A 22011-nucleotide genomic window follows, 5' to 3' on the forward strand; every position below is an offset into this window, starting at 1 on the left:
CACAGGATCATTCATCTTGTGCAAAAAGCAAAGATTCTGCATCAAAAAACACAGCCCTATGGGCCCTCAGGGTTCCTATGTGCATCTCCTTCACTAGGTAAAATAAAACTGAGTCTGCTAGAGCAGGCTGTGGGGGTTGTAGCCTAGGGACCGCCCCCTGGGCGGAACTAAAAGTTCTTAAGTGTTGTATTACAACTTTGCCTAGTAAGCTCCAGTGACAGGGCTGACAACCCATTTTGTTACAGAGAGGAGCTGTGTCGGTCGGTGACTATAAGAGAAATTTTAAAAAGCACCATCTCATATACAATTACTACACAGGCCACATTGTAATTTAGTGTTAAGAAAAATTAGCTTTCCTTTCAAATTTGCAGCTGCTGTACTTGTGTGTAAAATTCAACACAATATGGCTACCTGGAGGCCTTCTGTGCAACATTGGTGTACAGAACTCCCCAGAATGGTCATTTCCTGCTTGTGCGATTGGGAAAAATCAGCAAGCCATTCATTTTCACTAAGATACATTAACTTTTCGCGACCCCCTGCAATTTCAACTTTGGTGAGATACTCCCATCCCAAAGAGGGATGCAGATCCTGCAGCTTTACTTATTAGCACAGAGTGCACCAGCTGGTTAAAATTAACTGGACCCTCCCCATCCAGAATCAGTCCATAAGTCTGGGTTCACACTAATCTGATGCACATTGCAGCTCAGTTTTTTGTGTCAAGATAAAAATAATTAATTCAGCTATCCCTCTCTGTTGTAGCTGCGGATCATCTGACCTGGGAGAGGGGTGAGGTATAGGAGGAGGGGGGGGGGGAGAGCATTCCTGCAAATCAGATGCGTTCCCGTTGAAGATTATGTGCCTGCAATTCGCACACGATCTTTGAGCAATGTGGAGTGTAGATGCAACGCATAAATGTGAACCATACCCATTGAAAATTATATGTTTGCAAATTGGATGCGGTGTAAGCCGCATATAGTAATGATGCACATAGGAGCTGAGCCCATGTAACAATAGCCTATAAAAGTCCAACAGTAGTTGTCCAAATAATAAATTAAAAAAGCCAGCTCTGTACCGCTCCATCTAAGTACAGTAGTAAGTGTACATTTATTAAGGGTTACAGCAACTCAAATGATTGAAAAACACATCCTGCTTGTCAAAGCAAAATTTACACCACCACAGTATCCTTGTGCACAACAGCTGGCCACAACAGGGATTCTGTACAGTTTGTGGGAAGGGGATACTGTACAGTTTGCGGGAAGGGGATACTGTGACCGTGTACATCTTCCTTTGACAAACGAGAAGGGTTTGTTTTAAATCATGTTGCTATAACCTTTTCTTAATAAATGTACGTTTACCAAACTTAGATGGCACTTACCCGTTTTCAGTTAATGAAATTCAAATGCCTAGAGGTGCACATATCCGCAAGAGCCTCCAGGCATTGCCTCCAGGCAATGTTTGAATACACATTTTAAAAGTATGGGTTTCTGGGGGAAAAAAAAATTATACTCACTTATCTGAAGCTGCACCGGTCTCCCGCCGCTTTGAAGTCTGAGAACAGTGATCAAAGACTCAGCCTTCAGTGGGCAGGTGACTATCAGTCATTGGCTCTCTGCTCTGCCCCTCCAGCGCTTACTGGAGCCCTGGGCTGTGGAGGAGCAAGGGGTGTCTGGGCCAGTCTTCCAGTGGCTTGTCGAAATGCTGAGCTAGCTGCCGGGGGAAAAAATAAGTCACAGGTGTGCAGAATGAACTGCATTCCTGTGACCTACAGGAGAATTATAGCCAAAATAGCTTTGGCTATACTTCTCTTTTAGAGCCCTTTCCCACTAGGGCGTCATCGGTGCTATTTTTAGTGCCCATTTACCGTCGTTAAATCTGCAGCAGTGTTTTGCCGGCAGTACAGCAGCGCCGACCCATTGATTTCAATTGAGGAGGAGCGGTGAGTTCACCGCTCCAAAGAAGCTGCTGGCAGGACTTTTTCTGATGTCCTGCCAGCGCACCTCTTGAATAGCGCAGCCGTTTTAGGGCGGTTTTCAGGCGCTATTTTTAACACTATAGCCCCTACAAAATGCCCCAGTGTGAAAGGGGTCTGAAAAAGGATGTATACCTATTGCTACACCCATATTTAGGGTGTAACATGTTGCAGAGTCACCAGTCCCCACTCTCTGTTCTGACAGCTAGCAGGGATCCATTCAGTGTTCTGTGAATGGGAAAACGTCCAAAAGCTTTTGTGGCTGTCAGCTTGTAGTTCTCAATGAACTACCACCACACCGTTGAGCGTAGTGATGGCTCATTAAGTCTTCCTGTAACTGCCTGCCTGTATAGGAGGTACAACCACACAGATACAGTCTGCATGACTGTGGGATTACACCCAGAATCTGCTGATTGTGGGTGCAATGCTTTACAGATCCACTCCAAAAAAAAAAAAAAAAAAAAAAAAGTGCATTTATTTTTTACGTCAATGATACCAAATAAATGCAGAGATTAAAGAGTTCCAAGTTTCCTGATATACAAACTTCATCTAGGTCATCAGTGCGAGCCTCCACCCTTCTCCCAATACAGCTTTCCAATAAAGAGCCCACTAAGAACTAAAATATACAGTATCTAGAACACCCGCTTCGGCTTTGTGTGTGGCAACATGAGCTTCAATTCAGGGCAGCATACATTCATCTGCCACAAGTATCTATTTAGTGGATTTAACAAAAAAAAAAAAAAAAAAAAAAAAGAAAACTGATATGAGAGTCTTAGAACTGTTTTTTGTGAATTATAAAAAACATGTAGCGGAATATTTTCACACCACTCAGTCATGAGCACTGCAGTACTAATACACAGTATGAAGAAGGCATCGTGAAACATGGACTGTACCAAAATCATCATTGTATTTGTAAAAAAGCAAAATCTGCCCATTTTTCATCATCAATATTTCAATATGAGAATCCATGTACAGGGTAGGCATTAAAGTGTCCCTGAATTTTAGAGATCTGCAATAGGTCATAAATCTTCCTTTGAGGGTGATGCTCGGTTAGTCTCAATGGAAGACTTTGATTTCTTGGCGTCACTTTTTTTCTTCTTCTCCGGTTTATTAAGGTTCCTGATGTTTGCATTACCATCTCCTCCTTTCCCAGGGTACACTTGTCCTTCTAGTGTTACATCTGCACACCGGTCTTGGCTAACCAGAAAGTCCTTTACCTCCCATGCATATCCACCATCCCGCAGCATGAAGATCACACGGTTTGGGCCCACAGGAAACCTGGGCAAAAAAATAAAAAAATTGCAATATAGTAAAGTGAGCTACATCCATTATCACTTATCTGGCTACACAATGAGTGAAAAAAAAAAAAAAAAGTTTTACTATCCAAAAGTTAAAACGAGAGCAGAGGATTTAACCACTTGCTTACTGGCCACTTAAACCCCCCTCCTGCCCAGACCAATTTTCAGCTTTCAGCGCTGATGCACTTTGAATGACAATTGCGCGGCCATACAACACTGTACCCAAATGAAATTTTTATCATTTTTTTCCCACAAATAGAGCTTTCTTTTGGTGGTATTTAATCACAGCTGGGAGTTTTATTTTTTGCTAAACAAACAAAAAAAAGATGCAAAATAAAAAAATAATAAAAAATCATGTTTAATAGTTTGTTATAAAATTTTGCAAACAGGTCATTTTTCTCCTTCATTGAAATGCGCTGATGAGGAGGCACAGATGGGCGCGGATATGTGGCATATTAGGTGCAGCACTGTTGAGGCAGATTGTGGGCATTGATGGGTGGCACTATGGGCACTGATGGGTGGCACTTTTACTATATGTATGTTGCACTGGCAGGGGGCACTGATGACTTGCCCGTGATCGGGACTGAAGTCCCTCTCACGGCCGCCGGTGATCGGCTTTTTATTTCTCCTCACGCTGTCAGCGCAAGGAGGAAGATAGCCGATTACCGGCTCTGTTGTGATCACATGATTAGCTGTCATTGGCTGACAGCTGATCATGTGGTAAGGGGTCGGGATCGACCCCTTGCTTCGATCCATGATCAGGCGAGTCTCATAGACTCGCTGATCACAGAGTGCGCCGCGCGCGCCCCTCCGGGGGTGCACAGGCCGCTCGTGCACAGGACGACATCAATAGAATGTAGTCCCGGCAAAGCAGGTCCGCGCTGTAGCCGTCATTCGGCTATAACACGGATCTCTAGAGGTTAATAGATGGAAAGTTGAAAAAAAAAAATTATAATTATGACTGAATGTCCGTACTTTTTTCTACATTTGTCAAGTCATTGAATGTACTGAAAATTTGTGTGAATGTACGAAAATCTACCAGTGTATGGCTATCTTTAAAAAGAAAGGGGGACCAGGCTCAGAAGCATCCACTGAAAGACCTCCTGTACCTGCTTCTAGGCTGGACTTTTAAAAGTTTAAAATGGCCATCAATTATCCCTGGATGGCTGTATAGATCACTCTACACCAATTTTCTTTTTAAATCTTAGAATATTATAAATATATATCTGGGGTTGAACAGTTTAAACAGTTTAACCCATTCCATATATGTAAACCTATCCCAACTGTTGCAGACTGAAAGAAAAGATCACACTGTAAAAACAGTTGAAAGACCCGAGAGCTTCCACTTCCCCAATTTTAACCTGGGCAAGGATGATGTGCATTTGCCATGCCCCAGCCCACAGCCACCTAGAACACATCACATGTCCCAAGAGACTGCAGAACCAGACTTGCAGCATCACATAATCTCACGCAAGCACTATGGAGAACTGGCTGTGATGACTCAGAAGTCACAGTGGACTCCTATATTCAAAAAGGTGGTGCTGGGGACCTCGGTTAGAAGAACTGGGTGCAGGAAGACTGCACTAGAAGCAAAGCACTGCAGCTACTGTAAATTGTGCCTGCCGATTGTAAAAAAAATAAAAATAAAAGGACAAAATTTTCTCTTAAAAAGGAGAAGTCCAGTCAAACCTTGTTTGGCTGGGCTTCTCCTTTGGATCACATGAGTGCAATTCATTTTTTATGTCATGGATATTAGTTCAGGCACCACGTCATTGTGACAAAAATGGACAGACACCCGTCTCAGCCTTAAAGCGAGCCATTGAGAGCCTGAGACAGCCCCCTCCGCCCATCCACGGCTCAGGGACTACGCTTTTTTTAAATCAAATATGAAATACTGTACAGGAATATTTTGTAATAGCATAGTGCATATAGGGTTGTGGTGAAGTTCCTCTGACACTGCCTCCCGCAGCCCTTTAAATGGACTTTAACCACTTTCAGACCGGACCAATTTGCTGGTCAAAGACCAGACCACTTTTTGCGATTCGGCACTGCGTCGCTTTAACTGACAATTGCGCGGTCGTGCGACGTGGCTCCCAAACAAAATTGACGTCCTTTTTTTCCCACAAATAGAGCTTTCTTTTGGTGGTATTTGATCACCTCTGCGGTTTTTATTTTTTGCGCTATAAACAAAAATAGAGCGACAATTTTGAAAAAAACGCATTATTTTTTACTTTTTGTTATAATAAATATCCCCCAAAAATATATAAAAAAACATTTTTTTCCCTCAATTTAGGCCGATACGTATTCTTCTACATATTTTTGGTAAAAAAAAAAAAAATCGCAATAAGCGATTATTGATTGGTTTGCGCAAAAGTTATAGCGTTTACAAAATAGGGATAGTTTTATAGCATTTTTATTAATAATTTTTTATTATTTTTTTTTTTTTACTAGTAATGGCGGCGATCAGCGATTTTTATTGTGACTGCGACATTGTCGGGGACCCATCGGACATTTTTGACACATTTTTGGGACCATTGTCATTTATACAGTAATCACTGCTATATAAATGCAGTGATTCCTGTGTAAATGACACTGGCAGTGAAAGGGTTAACCAGTGGGTGGCAGTGTAGGGGTTAAGTGTTCCTAGGGGTGTGTTACTAACTGTGGGGGGGTTGGGCTTTCATTTAGTGTACACTGATCTCTGCTCCAATCACATGGAGCAGAGATCAGCGTCACTAGTTGCTAGGCAGAATGAGAAAATGTTGTTTATACAGCATTTCCTCCATTCCGCCGCTCCGTGAGACGATCGCGGGGATGCCCGCGGCGATCGAGTCCGCGGGTCCCGCGACCGGACTCACGGGGGTCCCGACCAGCGCGGGAGCGCGCCGCCGGCGGCGCGCTCCCGATGGCACGGCGGCAACGAATATTGGACGTACATGTACGCCAATATGCCTGCCCGTGCCATGCTGTCGATGTACATCGTTGTGCGCTGGTCGGGAAGTGGTTAAGTGGTTGTAAACCCTTAACCATAACCAGAAGTGGCTACCCTCAGGTGATACACAAAGATTAAACAAATCCTCCTACATAAGTTGTACCCGTTTATCTGCAGCAATTTACCCTGCATAGCCTTGTAAAACTCAGATGAAAATAATTTTTCACAGACCCATAAAAGCAGAGGGGCAAAGAGCTGCAGCTATACACTGTACAAGAGCCAGTAAGTGCACCGACCGGTGGCACTAGATCGAGAGGACGGACGTTATTCCTCTCTGACTCCATGAAGCAATGAGGATATCACTTCTGGCTCTTTATTTTGGTAAATCTGAAGACAAAAATCTGCAGAAAACCTAATTGTGTGTATGGGGGTCTAACAGACCCCAGATCTCACCATAAAGAGGACCTGTCAAGGCCCATGTGGTCACAAGGGATGTTGTTCATAGGTGACACTATAGGCTTGGTTCACACTAGTGCGTAGCTCAAAGGCACCCACAGAAGGACCTTTCGTATCTGCTTCTAGGCCAGACTTTTGCGTTTAAAAGGACCATCAGGTTCCCCACGATTTTTTCATTCCTGGATGGCTGTATAGATCACTGTACACCAATTTTCTTTTCAAATCGAATGAGATTTTTTAAGTACCTGTTGTTTGGTTCCATGCCACGGGCATATGCAATTTTAACCACTTTCAGACCGGACCATTTTGCTGGTAAATGACCAGAGGTCTTTTTACACTTTGGCACTGCGCTGCTTTAACTGGTAATTGCGCGGTCATGCAATGTTGTACCCAAACAAAATTTGCGTCCTTTTCTTCCCACAAATAGAGCTTTCTTTTGATGGTATTTGATTGCCTCTGCGATTTTTATTTTTTGCGATATAAACGTAAAAAGACCGCAAATTTTGAAAAAAAATGATATTTTCTACTTTTTGTTATTAGAAAAATCCAATAAACTCAATTTTAGTCATACATTTAGGCCAAAATGTATTCAGCCACATGTCTTTGGTAAAAAAAAAGTCAATAATTGTATATTTATTGGTTTGCGCAAAAGTTGTCACATCTACAAACTAAGGTACGTTTTCTGGAATTTACGCAGCTTTTAGTTTACGACTGCCTATCTCATTTCTTGAGGTGCTAAAATGGCAGGGCAGTACAAAAATGACAAAAAAAAAATTTTTTTTTTTTTTTTTTTTTTTTACACAAAGTTGTCACTAAATGATATATTGCTCACACATGCTATGGGCGTATGTGAAATGACACCCCAAAATAAATTCTGCTGCTTCTCCTGAGTATGGGGATACCACATATGTGGGACTTTTTGGGAGCCTAGCCGCGTACGGGGCCCCGAAAACCAAGCACCGCCTTCAGGCTAAGGGCGTAAATTTTTGAGTTCACTTCTCACTACCTATTACAGTTTTGAAGGCCATAAAATGCCAAGATGGCACAAAACCCCCACAAATGACCCCATTTTAGAAAGTAGACACCCCAAGCTATTTGCTGAGAGGCATGTTGAGTTCATGGAATATTTTATATTTTGCCACAAGTTGCGGGAAAATTACAAACTTTTTTTTTTTTTTTTCACAAAGTTGTCACTAAATGATATATTGCTCACGCATGCCATGGGCATATGTGAAATGACACCCCAAAATAAATTCTGCTGCTTCTCCTGAGTATGGGGATACCACATATGTGGGACTTTTTGGGAGCCTAGCCGCGTACGGGGCCCCGAAAACCAAGCACCGCCTTCAGGCTTTCTAAGGGCGTTACAGTTTTGAAGGCCATAAAATGCCAAGATGGCACAAACCCCCCCCCCAAATGACCCCATTTTGGAAAGTAGACACCCCTAAATTTAGGGGTACACTAGTGAGACTAGGTAATAAATGGCGGGTGCCCTGAAACTATAAAAAAATAACTAACCAACCAGCGTCACCTGTAACAGTTATATGGTGATCACTGGTGAAAGGGTTAACTAGGGGGCAATTAGGGGGCTTTATGCGGTAGTATATGGGGGTCCCTGGCGCTATAAAAAGCTGCAGCGAACCTAAATACCTACCTGCCTAACTAGCGTCACCTGTGACACTAATACAGCGATCAGAAAAACGATCGCTTATTAGGCTGGGTTCACACTGGAGCGATGCGGGAACGCCACGAATGCGCGGCGGGTTCCCGCATCGCATGCCTCCCGGCGGCAGTTCACACTGCCCTATGCGAACTGCTGGGAGTGTCAGTGAAATGTTACTGACACCCCCAGATCAGTTCGCATATCGCAGTGCGATCTGCAAACTCGGATCGCATGGTGTGAACACCCATGCGATCCGATTCTGCTGCGGGCCAAAAAAAGGGTCCCGTGCGAATTTGCGGCGGGTGCGGCGAATGGCTGAACTCGAATCGCACAGAGATCAGATGTGATTTGCACTGCAGTGCGGTGCGAATCACATCCGTTCTCATAAACCGCTGCAATGTGAACCCAGCCTTAGTGACACTGGCGACGGGGGGTGATCACGGGGTTAAACCTTTATTGGGGGGGTTAGGGGGGTACCTTAGAACTAAAGGGGGCTAACCCTAACTGCCATAACAGTTATTAGTCACAAATGACACCCGCCGGGTGATCAGGGGGTTAAACCTTTATTAGGTAATAAATGGCGGGTGCCCTGAAACTATAAAAAAATAACTAACCAACCAGCGTCACCTGTAACAGTTATATGGTGATCACTGGTGAAAGGGTTAACTAGGGGGCAATCAGGGGGCTTTATGCGGTAGTATATGGGGGTCCCTGGCGCTATAAAAAGCTGCGGCGAACCTAAATACCTACCTGCCTAACTAGCGTCACCTGTGACACTAATACGGCGATCAGAAAAATGATCGCTTATTAGGCTGGGTTCACACTGGAGCGATGCGGAAACGCCGCGAATCCGCGGCGGGTTCCCGCATCGCATGCCTCCCGGCGGCAGTTCACACTGCCCTATGCGAACTGCTGGGAGTGTCAGTGAAATGTTACCGACACCCCCAGATCAGTTCGCATATCGCAGTGCGATCTGCAAACTCGGATCGCATGGTGTGAACACCCATGCGATCCGATTCTGCTGCGGGCCAAAAAAAGGGTCCCGTGCGAATTTGCGGCGGGTGTGGCGAATGGCTGAACTCGAATCGCACAGAGATCGGATGTGATTTGCAGTGCGGTGCGAATCACATTCGTTCTCATAAACCGCTGCAATGTGAACCCAGCCTTAGTGACACTGGCGACGGGGGGTGATCACGGGGTTAAACCTTTATTGGGGGGGTTAGGGGGGTACATTAGAACTAAAGGGGGCTAACTCTAACTGCCCTAACAGTTATTACAGTCACAAATGACACCAATGCAAAAAAAAAAAAAAAAAAAAATGACATTGGTGTCACTGTGACTGGGGGGCAGGGGTAATTGGGGGGGTGATCGGGGGGTAAAGGGGGGGTGTGAGTGTGCCTGGCATGTTCTACTGTGTGTGTAGAGTGTTGGTGCAACTTACTGATCCGCTCTCCTCCGTGTCGGAACGAAAAATACCGACACGGAGGAGAGAATACATCACTTCCTCTCCTGTGTTTACATTACAGGAGAGGAAGTGATGTCACCGGGGATTTCTATTCGTCGGGAGCGATCGCGAGGGGGTGGCCATGAATGAATGGCCGTCCCCTCGTCCGGGATCGCTCCCGAACGAATACCGACCGCCGCAGGCACCGGGCGGGGGCCCGATCGGGCCCCCGACCCGCGGGAGGCAAGGGACGTACATGTATGTCCTTATGCCTGCCCGTGCCATTGTACCGACGTACATCGGCGTGCGGCGGTCGGCAACTGGTTAAAGCAGGCGATGTTGGGTATCTACTTGCCATATCAGCTTTTACATTTTACAAACAATTAGGTATTATATTGTGTTTGTGTGCAATAAAATTAATTCTAGAAAAAAAAATTGTGCCTGAATATTCACTGCGCAAATACAAAAAAAAAATTCCAACCACCAGTTTACGCTACGAAAAAAAAAAAAAAAAAAAATTATATTATAAATTGATATATTTTACACACAGACAGTAATTTTTTATTTTTTTTTACTAGAAAAGAAAAAAGGAAGATTTTTACATGTAGGAGAATGTCAGAATTGGCTCGGTTGGCAAGTGGTAAAGGCTTAGAGAAAGCTGCACAAAGCTTGCCAGAAGTTTAAAGTTTGCTGCTCACACTATTCTTACACAAGCTGAAGCCCACGTGAAAGACACCTTGGGGCCAGTCCATACCCAACGGGCCCTCCTAAGGGGATCTCCGTATTCCTATGCAATCCCTGTGCCATTTTCAGCCCATTCATTCAAATAGTCTGAAATTGCACCAGATCCCACCTAAAGCAATGTATGGCCTACTTTGAAAAATGCACTGCAACCAGATGGCATGATACTTTTGTACTATGTGATTCGGTGCAAGTAAAAGCATTGCTTTTGCAATCTGTGTTTGGGATGTTGATAAGATTACACGGACACCCGCAGCAGATTGTAAGGGCAGAGCGTTTTGAATGTGGTGCGGGAAACGTCCATGGAATGCAGGTTTTTTACGAAACGCATTCTGATGTGAATGGGGCCCTTATTCCTGTCAGAGTCCCCGTAACATTTTGCACTCTTACCTTTGAAGGTCATAGTTAGCATTGAAAAGGCTGCCCTGCCACAGGCTTGTGATTTCTTCGGTTTCCTTCTCTGTGGGGTTTCCAGACACAGTGGCAAAGACCATTATAGTCTTCCCCTTCTTGGTCATCTGCAGGATGCTCTCTGGATTACTAGGATCAAGTTTTGTGAAGTCTACTGGAGCCGGCTTTCTTTTGTGCTCTGGCTGATCACCTTCTTCTATATCATCATCTTTCTAGATAAAGAATGACAAAGTATACCGTTTATGTTCATTTCGAAACAAAACTGAAATAGAATACAGATAACGGTTTAAAATATAAAGATTTTTTTTGTTAAAAAACAGTTGTTTTTACAGCCATAGCTGGAAAAATGAAAGGAGTTGTAAAGGCAGAAGGTTTTCTTATCTTAATGAATGCTACACATGAGGATAAAGAAACCTTGTGTGTAGCAGCCACCCCAACACCCCCAAATACTTACCTGAGCCCCATCTCTGTCCAGCTATAGCCACGAGTCCCTCAGCCATCCGGTACTCTCTCCTGATTGGCTGAGACCCAGCAGCGACGCCACTGGCTCACGCTGCTGTCAAAGTCAGTTAGCCAATCAAGGAAGAGAGGGGGTGGGGGTCAAATGGCAGCTCCGTGTCTGAATAGGGACCCAAGAAGAAGACCCACACTGCCCTGTGAAAAACAAACTGCACAAAGGAGGCAAGTATAACAGGGTTCTAAAAAAAAAAAAAAAAAAAAAAAAAAAATACACAAAACAACCATGAGACTTTACAATCACTTTGAAGTTAAATTTTATTATTTCTGTAAAGCAGCATCTCCCATGTGCAGCTGGCTGTTGGCATAGGTTAGAAACATTCTCTCCCCCCCCCCCTTTGCTGCCATGTTTCCCCATAGTGCTGATCTTCTGGCACTGAGGGGGTTAACATCTGCTGCAAGTATGAAAAAGATGCATCACTCACCTGCCTCCTCCATTCATAGAACTCCTAGCAGTATTCTTTCCCTTAATGAAGTGTTCTGTGAATGAGAAAGTGCAGATGAAAGACTGGAACCACCTCCCCCAGTCACAGAACACTCTGCATTCTAGGAAGGAATGGCACAAGTTCTATCAATGGAGGAGATGGGTGGACGGTGCATCTCACACCGGCTGATGTTAAGCCCACAGCAGAAGAAGATCAGTGCTGTGGAGGTGAGCCCATCAGCAGTGGAGAGCAAAGTCTGATACGGACAGTGTTAGAGCTATACACAGTAGAAAGTTTCAAAGTGCTCATATTCTTCTCATATTGTAAGTCAGTGCCATTGTTTTTGGTGAGCAGCACAATCAAGGTGATATCAATACGATTCTAAAATCGATAGGCGCTTTTTAGTACCAAGACAACTAATCAAGTTGTCAACAATTTTCATACTCGATTAATCGGTCAGCCAATACACACATACAGCTCAGTACACCATCCATGGGACATGTAGTCCTGGGAAGGAAACGAGTTGTTCTAAAAGGCAGACTTTTTTACCTTGCTTTAGTGGTACTCTATACTTTGCAGCTTCCTATTGGGGCAATCTGGAGACAGGGGGATCCAGAAGTGACAGCGGGGGACTCCAGAAGAGGAGAATCAGGACTGCTCTGTACAAAACCATTACACAGGGCAGACAAGTATAACTTTAAAAAAAAAAAAAAAAAAAACAACCATAACTTTAAAGACTGTGCAGGAAGATCAGCATCTGAACCAAAAGAAGGGGAAGGTTGATAGACTGGAGGGAATAGAAGGCATTACAATTACATTTAAAGTAAACGTTTGCCAGTATTGTGCATTATATTTAAAATGATCATATCTATAAAAATAAAAAAATTCCCTTCCACCCTTCATATAGTGGCATGTATCACTCCTAGTTATACTGCCCATAAGAGATAGAGATATATAAATTTCAAGTCCTGAGCTACTAGCCAGGCCTCAAGGGTTACTCACAACCAGTTGCCCCCACCCAACTCTGCCCTTAAACATGCCCCCAATCACCTCATGAAATGACACTTAATAATTATAACTTAATTCTGCATAAAACATTTAATAATTTTATCCATGCCCATCAATGCAGCCTGCCCGTGTCCACCAGTAAGAGAGGAGAGGGAGAGGATTGCCGTCCGGATGATCAGAGCGCAGGTCTGGAGGGCCCTACGAGAGGCGCCTGTCATTGACAAAAGCCCAGACGCCAGGGCACAAATTCTAGTCGCCACGCGACCTGGTGCCTGGGATTTGTCGATCCCTGTTGTAATTGCCTTGTAAAATAATCTCTTTAAACCAGAGGACGTACTGCTATGCCCCAAGTCTCGGGTCACACTGGGGCTTTAAAGTTGCCCAACTCTGAAGTCACCCTGTACAGCGCGACTAGACTTCTGTAACAGAAGTCAATGCAAAACACCCCGAATTAGCACTGAAACCTTTTTCTAAGTTGGAGCGACTTGAGTCACTCTGATTAGAATAGTTCCATTGCACTGAATGGAGCACGACTTGTCAGGAGGCAAAGTTGCCCGACAGGTCGCCTCAGTGTGAACCGAGACTTAGGGGGTGAAATGGTAAAGAAAATCTTCATCCTGGAAACAAAAATTTAAAATTCAGTGTAGCACCGAAGGAGCCGTTTGGTGGATATGGGTTCTCTGATCCCCGCCTCAACCCAAAGAATGACCTCAGCCTCTCTGGCACACCTGGTTAAATTAAAGTGATTGTAAGGGTTCTTTTTAAACAACATACATATCATACTTGCCACCACTGTGCAGCTCATTTTGAACAGAGCGGCCCCAAACAACATCTTCTGGGGTTCCCCCGGGGGCTCCTACCCACATCAGATAACCCCCCTAGGAGAAGTGCTCTCCCGAGGGGGGTTACCTTGTGGGCGTGCGTCTGAGCACCCATGTCATTGGATTTGATTGACAGCAGCAGGAACCAATGGCGCTGCTATCAATCTAACCAATCAAGTGCCAATCAGGTTCTCTGCCCGAGAACCCCGGGCAGAGAGATGGAGTGCCCCCACCAGGGTCAAGATCCAGGGCTCAGGTAAGTAAAACAGCGGCACTCACTGGATGCATTAAGGTGAAAAAACATGATGGTTTACAATGCCTTTAAATTACTGCAAACACATTTAACCACTTCAGCCCCGGAAGATTTGGCTGCTCATTGACCAGGCCGTTTTCTGCGATACAGCACTGCGCCGCTTTAACTGACAATTGCGCCGACGTGCGTAGCTGTACCCAAACAAAAGTGACATCCTTTATATCCCACAAATGGCTCTCTCTTTTGGTATTATTTGATCGCCTCTGAGGTTTTTATTTTTTGTGCTATAAACAAAAGAAGAGGGACAATTTTTAAAAAAACACAATAGCTTTTACTTTTTGCTATAATAAATATCCATTTTTTTATCAAAATAAATATTTTTTCTTCAGTTTAGGCCAATATATATTCTTCTACATATTTTTGGTAAAAAATAAAAATAAATAAATAATCGCAATAAGCATATATTGATTGGTTTGCGCAAAAGTCATAGCGTCTACAAAATAAGGGATAGATTTATGGCATTTTTATTATGATTTTTTATTTATTAGTAATGGCGATGATATGCAATTTTTATCAGGACTGCGATATTGTGGTGGACAAATTGGACACTTGACACATTTTTGGGACCATTGACAATTATATAGCGATCAATGCTATAAAAATGCACCGATTACTGTATAAATGTCACTGGCAGGGAAGGGAGTTTACACTAGGGGGCGATCAAGGGGCTAACTGTTCCCTGGATGTTTTCCAACTGTAGGGGGGAGGGGACTGTCTAGGAGGAGATAGTAGGAACACACGATTTGTCTCTACTCCCTTTACACACAGACCCCGGTTCTCAACCTGGGTTGAAAAGTATTAGTATATTCTGCTAGCAAACGTTGGGGCCCTTTGAAAAGAAAGTAGGTTTATACAAAAAAAAGGGAGACAGTAACCCTCTAGGAAATCCCATTAAGTAGTGATTGCTAATAACAGAATAGCTAAAAGTGGTAGCTCCAAACAAGCATCCTCTGACACTAGAAAAGAGAATAGATGTCTGTACTGTGTTAAGAAGATCCACGCTGAGCAGGCAGACGACAGATCTGTGTCTGCACACTGTGTTGGGGCCTGACCTGTCCGAGCGCCGGTCTCTTCTATGGGGGATGGGATGAAGATGGACCACAGAGTCCATTTACATCCGATCCGCCTGATGGATGGAAAAAATAGGGTTTCCATCCGTCTCACTTCAGCGGATCGGGTCGGATGTCAGCGGACATATCACCGCTGACACTCACCACTCCATAGACTTGTATGGAGCGTCCGTTCAGATCCGCCTAAATAAACTGACAGGCGGACATGAACGGTCCATCTGAGGGAAAAGGGCCACAGGGGAGGAAGAGGAGCAGAACTCGGCCTTTTGGGTGAAGAGCTGCTTTAAAGTATAACTAAAAGGCAAAACTTTGCCCTTTAGCGCTCTTCCATTGCGGACAGCTTGGCCCGCGTACTGATAATGTGCTCATCCATAGACGGCCACTGACCCCCACATCCACTTCCCGCTACTGAACAACTATCACCCACCGACCTCCCATTGCTCCAGCAGCCGGGCCATGTCCGCGTCATTGTAGTCCCGGATGTCCTTCTTTTTCTTTTTCTTCTCCTCGGCGGCAGAGGCCGCCGTTACACCGATAGCCAGCAGCACACAGACACACACAAGCCGTACACCGAGCGCCGCCATCTCTCCTCCTGCGCATGCGTCGACTGCAGAGCTCACAGGGGAAGGAGTCGAGCGCCGAAAAAGGACCGCAGTTAACCCCATATATGCCGGGCAACATCGGGGAGGCGCAGGAGTACATGGAGAGTGCATGGGCAGGAGTACACGGAGAGAGCATGGTCAGTGCATGGTCAGGAGTACATGGATGGAGCGAGCGTGCATGGGCAGGAGTACACGGAGAGAGCATGGTCAGTGCATGGTCAGGAGTACATGGATGGAGCGAGCGTGCATGGGCAGGAGTACACGGAGAGTGCATGGTCAGGAGTACATGGGCAGTGCATGGAGAGTGCATGGGCAGGAGTACATGAAGAGTGCATGGTCAGGAGTACACGGGCAGTGCATGGTCAGGAGTGCATGGTCAGTGCATGGTCAGGAGTACATGGAGAGTGCATGGGCAGGAGTACACAGAGAGTGCATGGGCAGGAGTACACGGAGAGTGCATGGGCAGGAGTACATGGAGAGTGCATGGTCAGGAGTACATGGAGAGTGCATGGGCAGAAGTACACGGAGAGTGCATGGTCAGGAGTACACGGAGAGTGCATGGTCAGGAGTACATGGAGAGTGCATGGTCAGGAGTACATGGAGAGTGCATGGTCAGGAGTACATGGAGAGTGCATGGGCAGGAGTACACGGAGAGTGCATGGGCAGAAGTACACGGAGAGTGCATGGTCAGGAGTACACGGAGAGTGCATGGTCAGGAGTACACGGAGAGTGCATGGTCAGGAGTACACGGAGAGTGCATGGTCAGGAGTACACGGAGAGTGCATGGTCAGGAGTACACGGAGAGTGCATGGTCAGGAGTACACGGAGAGTGCATGGTCAGGAGTACACGGAGAGTGCATGGTCAGGAGTACACGGAGAGTGCATGGTCAGGAGTACACGGAGAGTGCATGGTCAGGAGTACACGGAGAGTGCATGGTCAGGAGTACACGGAGAGTGCATGGTCAGGAGTACACGGAGAGTGCATGGTCAGGAGTACACGGAGAGTGCATGGGCAGGAGTACATGGACAGCAGCGATAGCAGAGCATTAGGAGCTTTGTAAATTCACTGGCATTGACACAAGCTGAGCCATCACTATTTACAGCACCGATGTCCATGGGTGGCAGGGGGCAGTAGTTGTGGATGGGGGTGTCATTCTGCTGGGGTTGGGGTCTGTCAATGGGGAACAGGGGTCAGTGGTGGATGATGCCAGTCTGTGGGGGATGGGGTCTTTCAGTGGGAGCGGGATCAGTCTGGGGAGAATGGGGCTCTGCTAGTGGGGGGTAGGGGTCAGTGGTGAGTGATGTCAACCTGTGAGGGTTGGGGTCTGTCAGTGGGGGGGCAGTAGTTTGGGGTGGGGGGGTGTCAGTCTGGGAGGAAGTGTGGGTTTGCCAGTGGGGGGTGGGGTCAGGGATGGGAATTGTCAGTCTGGAGGGGGTGGGGGACAGGGGGCAGTGGTTTGGGATGGGTGGTGCCAGTCTGGGCGGGGGGGGTGGAGGTCTGTTCGTGGGAGCAGGAATTGGTAGTTTGGGATGTCAGTCTAGGGGTGAAGTCTTTCAGTGGGGTGCAAGGGTCAGTAGTTGGGGTGTGTGTCAGTCTGGAGGAGTGGGGGTCTGCCCCAAGTTGGTTGGTTGGCCCCCGCACTTACCCCATCTAGGTCATGGGCATCTTTGGCTCCTCCCTACATTTCCTCCTAGGTGGTGGCTTCCTCCCCAGTGGCTTCACCCTGCTTCTCAGGCTTTACAACGGCTTCCTCCTCTGCGGCTTCCCTCAGCGCGGCGGCCAATACGATCATTTCTCCTCACGGCCAGTCGGGTCTTAAGACCTGCTTCCTGATTGACCGGGAGGAGAATCAGGAAGACAATAGGGAATATTAATTCGCTATTATCACACAACTGGCTGGGCTCTGGGCGCAGTGCTCTGAGCCCCAAGCCCACCCCTTTTTGATGCCATTGGAACCTCAGGCTCTAATCATGTTTTTAAAAAAAAAACATTGAAATCCATGCGTCTGGCACCCTGCATGTAGATTAGGGGCTGGGCGCATGGATTAGGGGGGCTGCACCCCTTATGGATGGGCTGCCACCACTGGTCCGCACTTAAATGCAATGGAGGGAGCTAAGCAGGCCACTCGCAATTAACCTCTATAAGGCTGCTTTCACACTGGGGCGGTATTCAGGCGTTACAGCGCTAAAAATAGCGCCTGTGTAACGCCTGAAAAAAACCGGCCCCTTTAACTCCACTGTGAAAGCCGGAGGGCTTTCACACTGGAGCGATGCGCTGGCAGGACGGTGAAAAAAGTCCTGCTAGCCGCATCTTTGCAGCGGTGAAGGAGCGGTGTATTCACCGCTCCTATACCGCTCGTACCCATTGAAATCAATGGGACACCGCGGCAATACCGCCGGCAAAGCGCCGCTGCAGCGGCGCTTTGCGGGCGGGTTTAACCCCTTTTCGGCCGCTAGCGGGGGTTAAAACCACCCCGCTAGCGCCCGCACACCGCCGCTAAAACGACGGTAAAGCGCCGCTAAAAATAGCGGCGCTTTACCGCCGACGCTGCTCCCGCCCCAGTGTGAAAGCAGCCTAATATAAAAAATTGCAAATATCAACATTTTATTCTTCAGGGTCTCTGCTTTCAGAAAATATATAACATATAGGGGGTCTTAACTAATCTTATGACGTAGCAAGTGTGTAAAAGCTGTAAAAATGGTGCTGGCGGTGAAAGGGGTAAAGGAATGGCTGGTGCTGCTACAACTACTTTCAGAATAACTGTTCTACTATTGTACTATTTATGGGGATCTTGCACCCCTAAACTGCTCTAGAATAAAACTCAGCAATAAAAGGTAAAAAGTCTAAAGTAACTGGCGCCCAACTTAATTTTCACCCCACCCCACACCAAGGACTCTACATTACTTAGGGGATTATTCTACACCCCCAAGAGGGGGAGTGCCACAAAGTAGTCCTCTTTCAAGCATAGTGTTGACGTTAGGACACATTTGCATTGCATTCCCTTCTGTCCAAACTGCTACTGCACAAGATGCGCTCTTGTTTTACCAGTAACACAAGCTAAGCTAAAGTAAGTGTCACACTTTTAGGCACACCTTTTTCATGAAAATGCCATCTGTTAGGTAAAGTTTTACTTTAAAGAATATGTAAACCTTCATCACTTCTCCAACTCTTCTAGCGGGGCCCATAATAAATTAGTAATCCATGTTAAAAACAGCAAACAATAACTGAATAAGTAACTTTTTAATCCATTATGACTACTATTTGGCTCTTACACTCTGCAGGGGTTGGACAGTGGACGATGCTAAGTTGCAATGGGTCTTCTGTGCCTCCATACTGCTCTCTGGATAAGCTGCTGCCAATCAATTGCTCTAGTCCATGGTATGACATTGGCATAGTAAAGAAAACATAGAGATAGCTCTAGTTTCCAGTATCAGTCAAGTGCTCTGTTCCTCCTATAGAGAAGGCTTTAGTTTACAATGTCAATCATATGCTCTGGTCCACCTGTAGAGATTGCTTTAGGTTATGCTGTCAAACACCTTGGTCTACCCTGTGACATCGGCATTGTAAGCCGCAATAGTTTCTGCTGTCATTCAAATACTCTGGACCTCTCTGTGACATTGGCATGAGAGTACTTTCGTTTTTTTAGAGATCCAGAACATGCTCAATGTAGTGGCAATCCTCCAAAGGCTAGATGAGCCTGCAGATCATTGCCACCACCAACCAGAAATAGCAACTCACCCGCAGAATCAAAAGGTATTTTCAACAAATTGCAAGCTATTTTAAAGTTGAATTGCAAGGGTTTAATGTGTGTGTATGTGTGTATATATGTATATATATATATATATATATATATATATATATATATATATATATATATATACACAGTTCAATGTTCAATAGCAAGACAAATGAGTAGGAGACCCAAGGGATTTGTAATAAAATGAAAACTGACAATATACAGTATATGAGATGGATGATGAGATGATCATCCTGACCTGTGGAAAGAAAACTCAAGATGCTAAAGATATAGAGTGCTCTAGGAGGGGGACTGTGTGACTTGCACCATTTCTAATTGAGAGCATGATGGAAATGACACCTCGGCTCTCAAAACCTCAGCACCTGGGCTTTAACAGCCATGCCATTAATGCCAGCACCTGCAAAGAAAGGTGAAATAGGGTTCTCCGAGTATAGAGATCTGAATGAAACAGGCGACAAAGAATTCTTTCTTGGCACTGTCATTCCCTCCAGTTTGATCTTTCCGGAGAGCTAGGGGAAGACATTATGAAGGAGAGAAGACATACTCCAAATACTACAGGAACTAAGGGATACTGATGGGAACCTTCCGGGGTAAGATTCTGCTGGGGCATTTCCATTACCCACTGGTCATTCTCGCCAAGGTACAAGCAAAGACCAGCCTATCGAGGAACAGGCAGCAGAGAAAATTAATTTACCAAACCTTCTCAAGTGCTTTTCCACTGGGTTGTTAAGGGAGGCAGAATCAGAGACGGGTAAGGCTGTACCAGCCTTGTTAAGGCTGGGGGTAGGGGCCATGTGTCATGCGCATCTTCTACTCTTTGTTATATGTGACTTCGGGGCAGGACAGAGTAACAGCTTCCTTAGGCCTCATGCACACAAGATATTTTTTAACTCTCCTAGATACTAGCTGCGTTTTTGCAGGAAAAAATGCTTGGCACCAAAGCGTCTAAAGCTTTTACAAGCTTTTAGGACCTTTTACAGGTGTTGAGCTGTTGGGTATTAACACATTTAATTGGCCAGGATAAATAATTTATTCTGGTCATCAAAATGAATGCTCAAGTACTAGCGTTTAGCAGCTTTTGGTAGCATCATTTGTTTTTTCTGCCCAAACTCACTGGCAATGTTTTTTTTTCCCTGCCTCTAAAAGCTCCTGTCACTAAATGCCACTAAAAGCACAAATAGGCTAACATGGAGGGTCATTTAGGCATTAGGCCTTACAGTAAGGTGGCCACATTTTTAAAATGGTCACCTTTCTTTTTTACTAGTAATGTTAGCAATCAGTGACTCGTAGCGGGACTGCGATATTGCAGTGGACAAATCGGACACTAATGCAGTGTACGCACGACTAGTTTGTCGGAATAAACTCCGAAGGTTTTTCCGACAGAGTTCCGCTGAAACTGTCTTGCCTGCACGCGATCACACCAAAGTCCGACGGTCTAGAACGCGGTGACGTACAACACGTACGATGGGACTAGAAAAAGGAAGTTCAATAGCTGCCGTCTCGTACTTGCTTCAGCTTTTGGTTTTTCGTTTTTGGTCCGTCAGAACAGCATACAGATGAGAGGTCTTCCTGATAGGAATTGGTTCCATCGGAAATATTTAAAACGTTTTATTTATAGGTCCATCAGAATTTTCGGGGAAAAAAAAGTCAGATGAGGCACACACAAGATCGGAATATCCGATGAAAAGATTCCGTCTCACTTTTTCTGTCGGACATTCCGCTCGTGTGTACGCGGCATTAGTGACACTTTTGACACTTTGTGGGAACCAGTGACACTAATACAGAGATCAGTGCTAAAATATGCACTGTCACTTTACTAATGACACTGGCTGGGAAGGGGATAACATCTAGGGCAATCAATGGGTTAAACGTGTGCCTAACAAGTGTTTTCTCACTGTGGGGCAGGTGATTTTACTAAGGGAAGACATAGATCCCTGTACCTGCTTTGTTGGAACACAGGATTGATGTCTTCCATACTGCCAGAATGGCAAACTGCCTTGTTTACACTAGGCAAGTCTGCCGGATCCGCTGATTGGCTCTGGCACCCAGAAATGCAGGATCACGTATATAAGTGATCCTGTGCAGCGTGACCCCCCTGTAGCAGTAAATCTGCTATCAGGCGATCGGCAACTGGTTAAGATCATCAGCATTATGATAACTCACAGGCAGCAGGCACTTTATCATGGCTCTAGCTGGCTCTGTCACAGTGTGTTACATAACATGGCTGCTGGGTGCTGATTTTGTTAACTTATGACCAATAAGTGCCTGCTGCCTGTGAGTTCTGATATCATCCATTATGCCAGAGAGACAGACACAGTGCATTGTAGTCTATTCACAGACACCCCCAAAAGCACACCTGTGTTGAAGTCTTGAAGGCACTGGCAGCCCCACAATTGGATGTGCTTCCCCTCTATTCCTGCTGCTGGACATTGTCAGCTGAGCTCAGCTGCCTCTCTGTCCGTTGCCGCCTCCGCCGGCCTCACAGCCTCTCCGGTCTCACTCTCCGGGCCTCGGCTACTACTGGGTGGGGAGTGGAGGAAAATGATTCTGATGGGGAAGGCAAGGAGATAGGCAGGCGGCTGGC

At 45.7% G+C, this 22011-nt stretch overlaps 1 protein-coding gene across 1 annotated transcript; it reads right to left on the reverse strand.

Moving 5' to 3' along the window:
• Positions 1-2857: 2857 nt before the first annotated feature.
• Positions 2858-15689, reverse strand: MESD (mesoderm development LRP chaperone). The gene is made up of 3 exons (XM_077464791.1): positions 15499-15689; positions 10894-11126; positions 2858-3247 (listed from the first exon to the last, which is right to left on the reverse strand). The coding sequence occupies exons 1-3, from the start codon at positions 15649-15651 to the stop codon at positions 2989-2991; spliced, it is 645 nt and encodes a 214-aa protein (XP_077320917.1). The 5' UTR covers positions 15652-15689; the 3' UTR covers positions 2858-2988.
• Between the last annotated feature and the right edge of the window lie 6322 nt (positions 15690-22011).

The sequence above is a fragment of the Lithobates pipiens genome, unplaced genomic scaffold (genome assembly GCF_037356315.1).
Source record: "Lithobates pipiens isolate NorthernLeopardFrog02 unplaced genomic scaffold, aLitPip1_a1.2 Scaffold_30, whole genome shotgun sequence".
NCBI classification, from domain to species: Eukaryota; Metazoa; Chordata; class Amphibia; order Anura; family Ranidae; genus Lithobates; species Lithobates pipiens.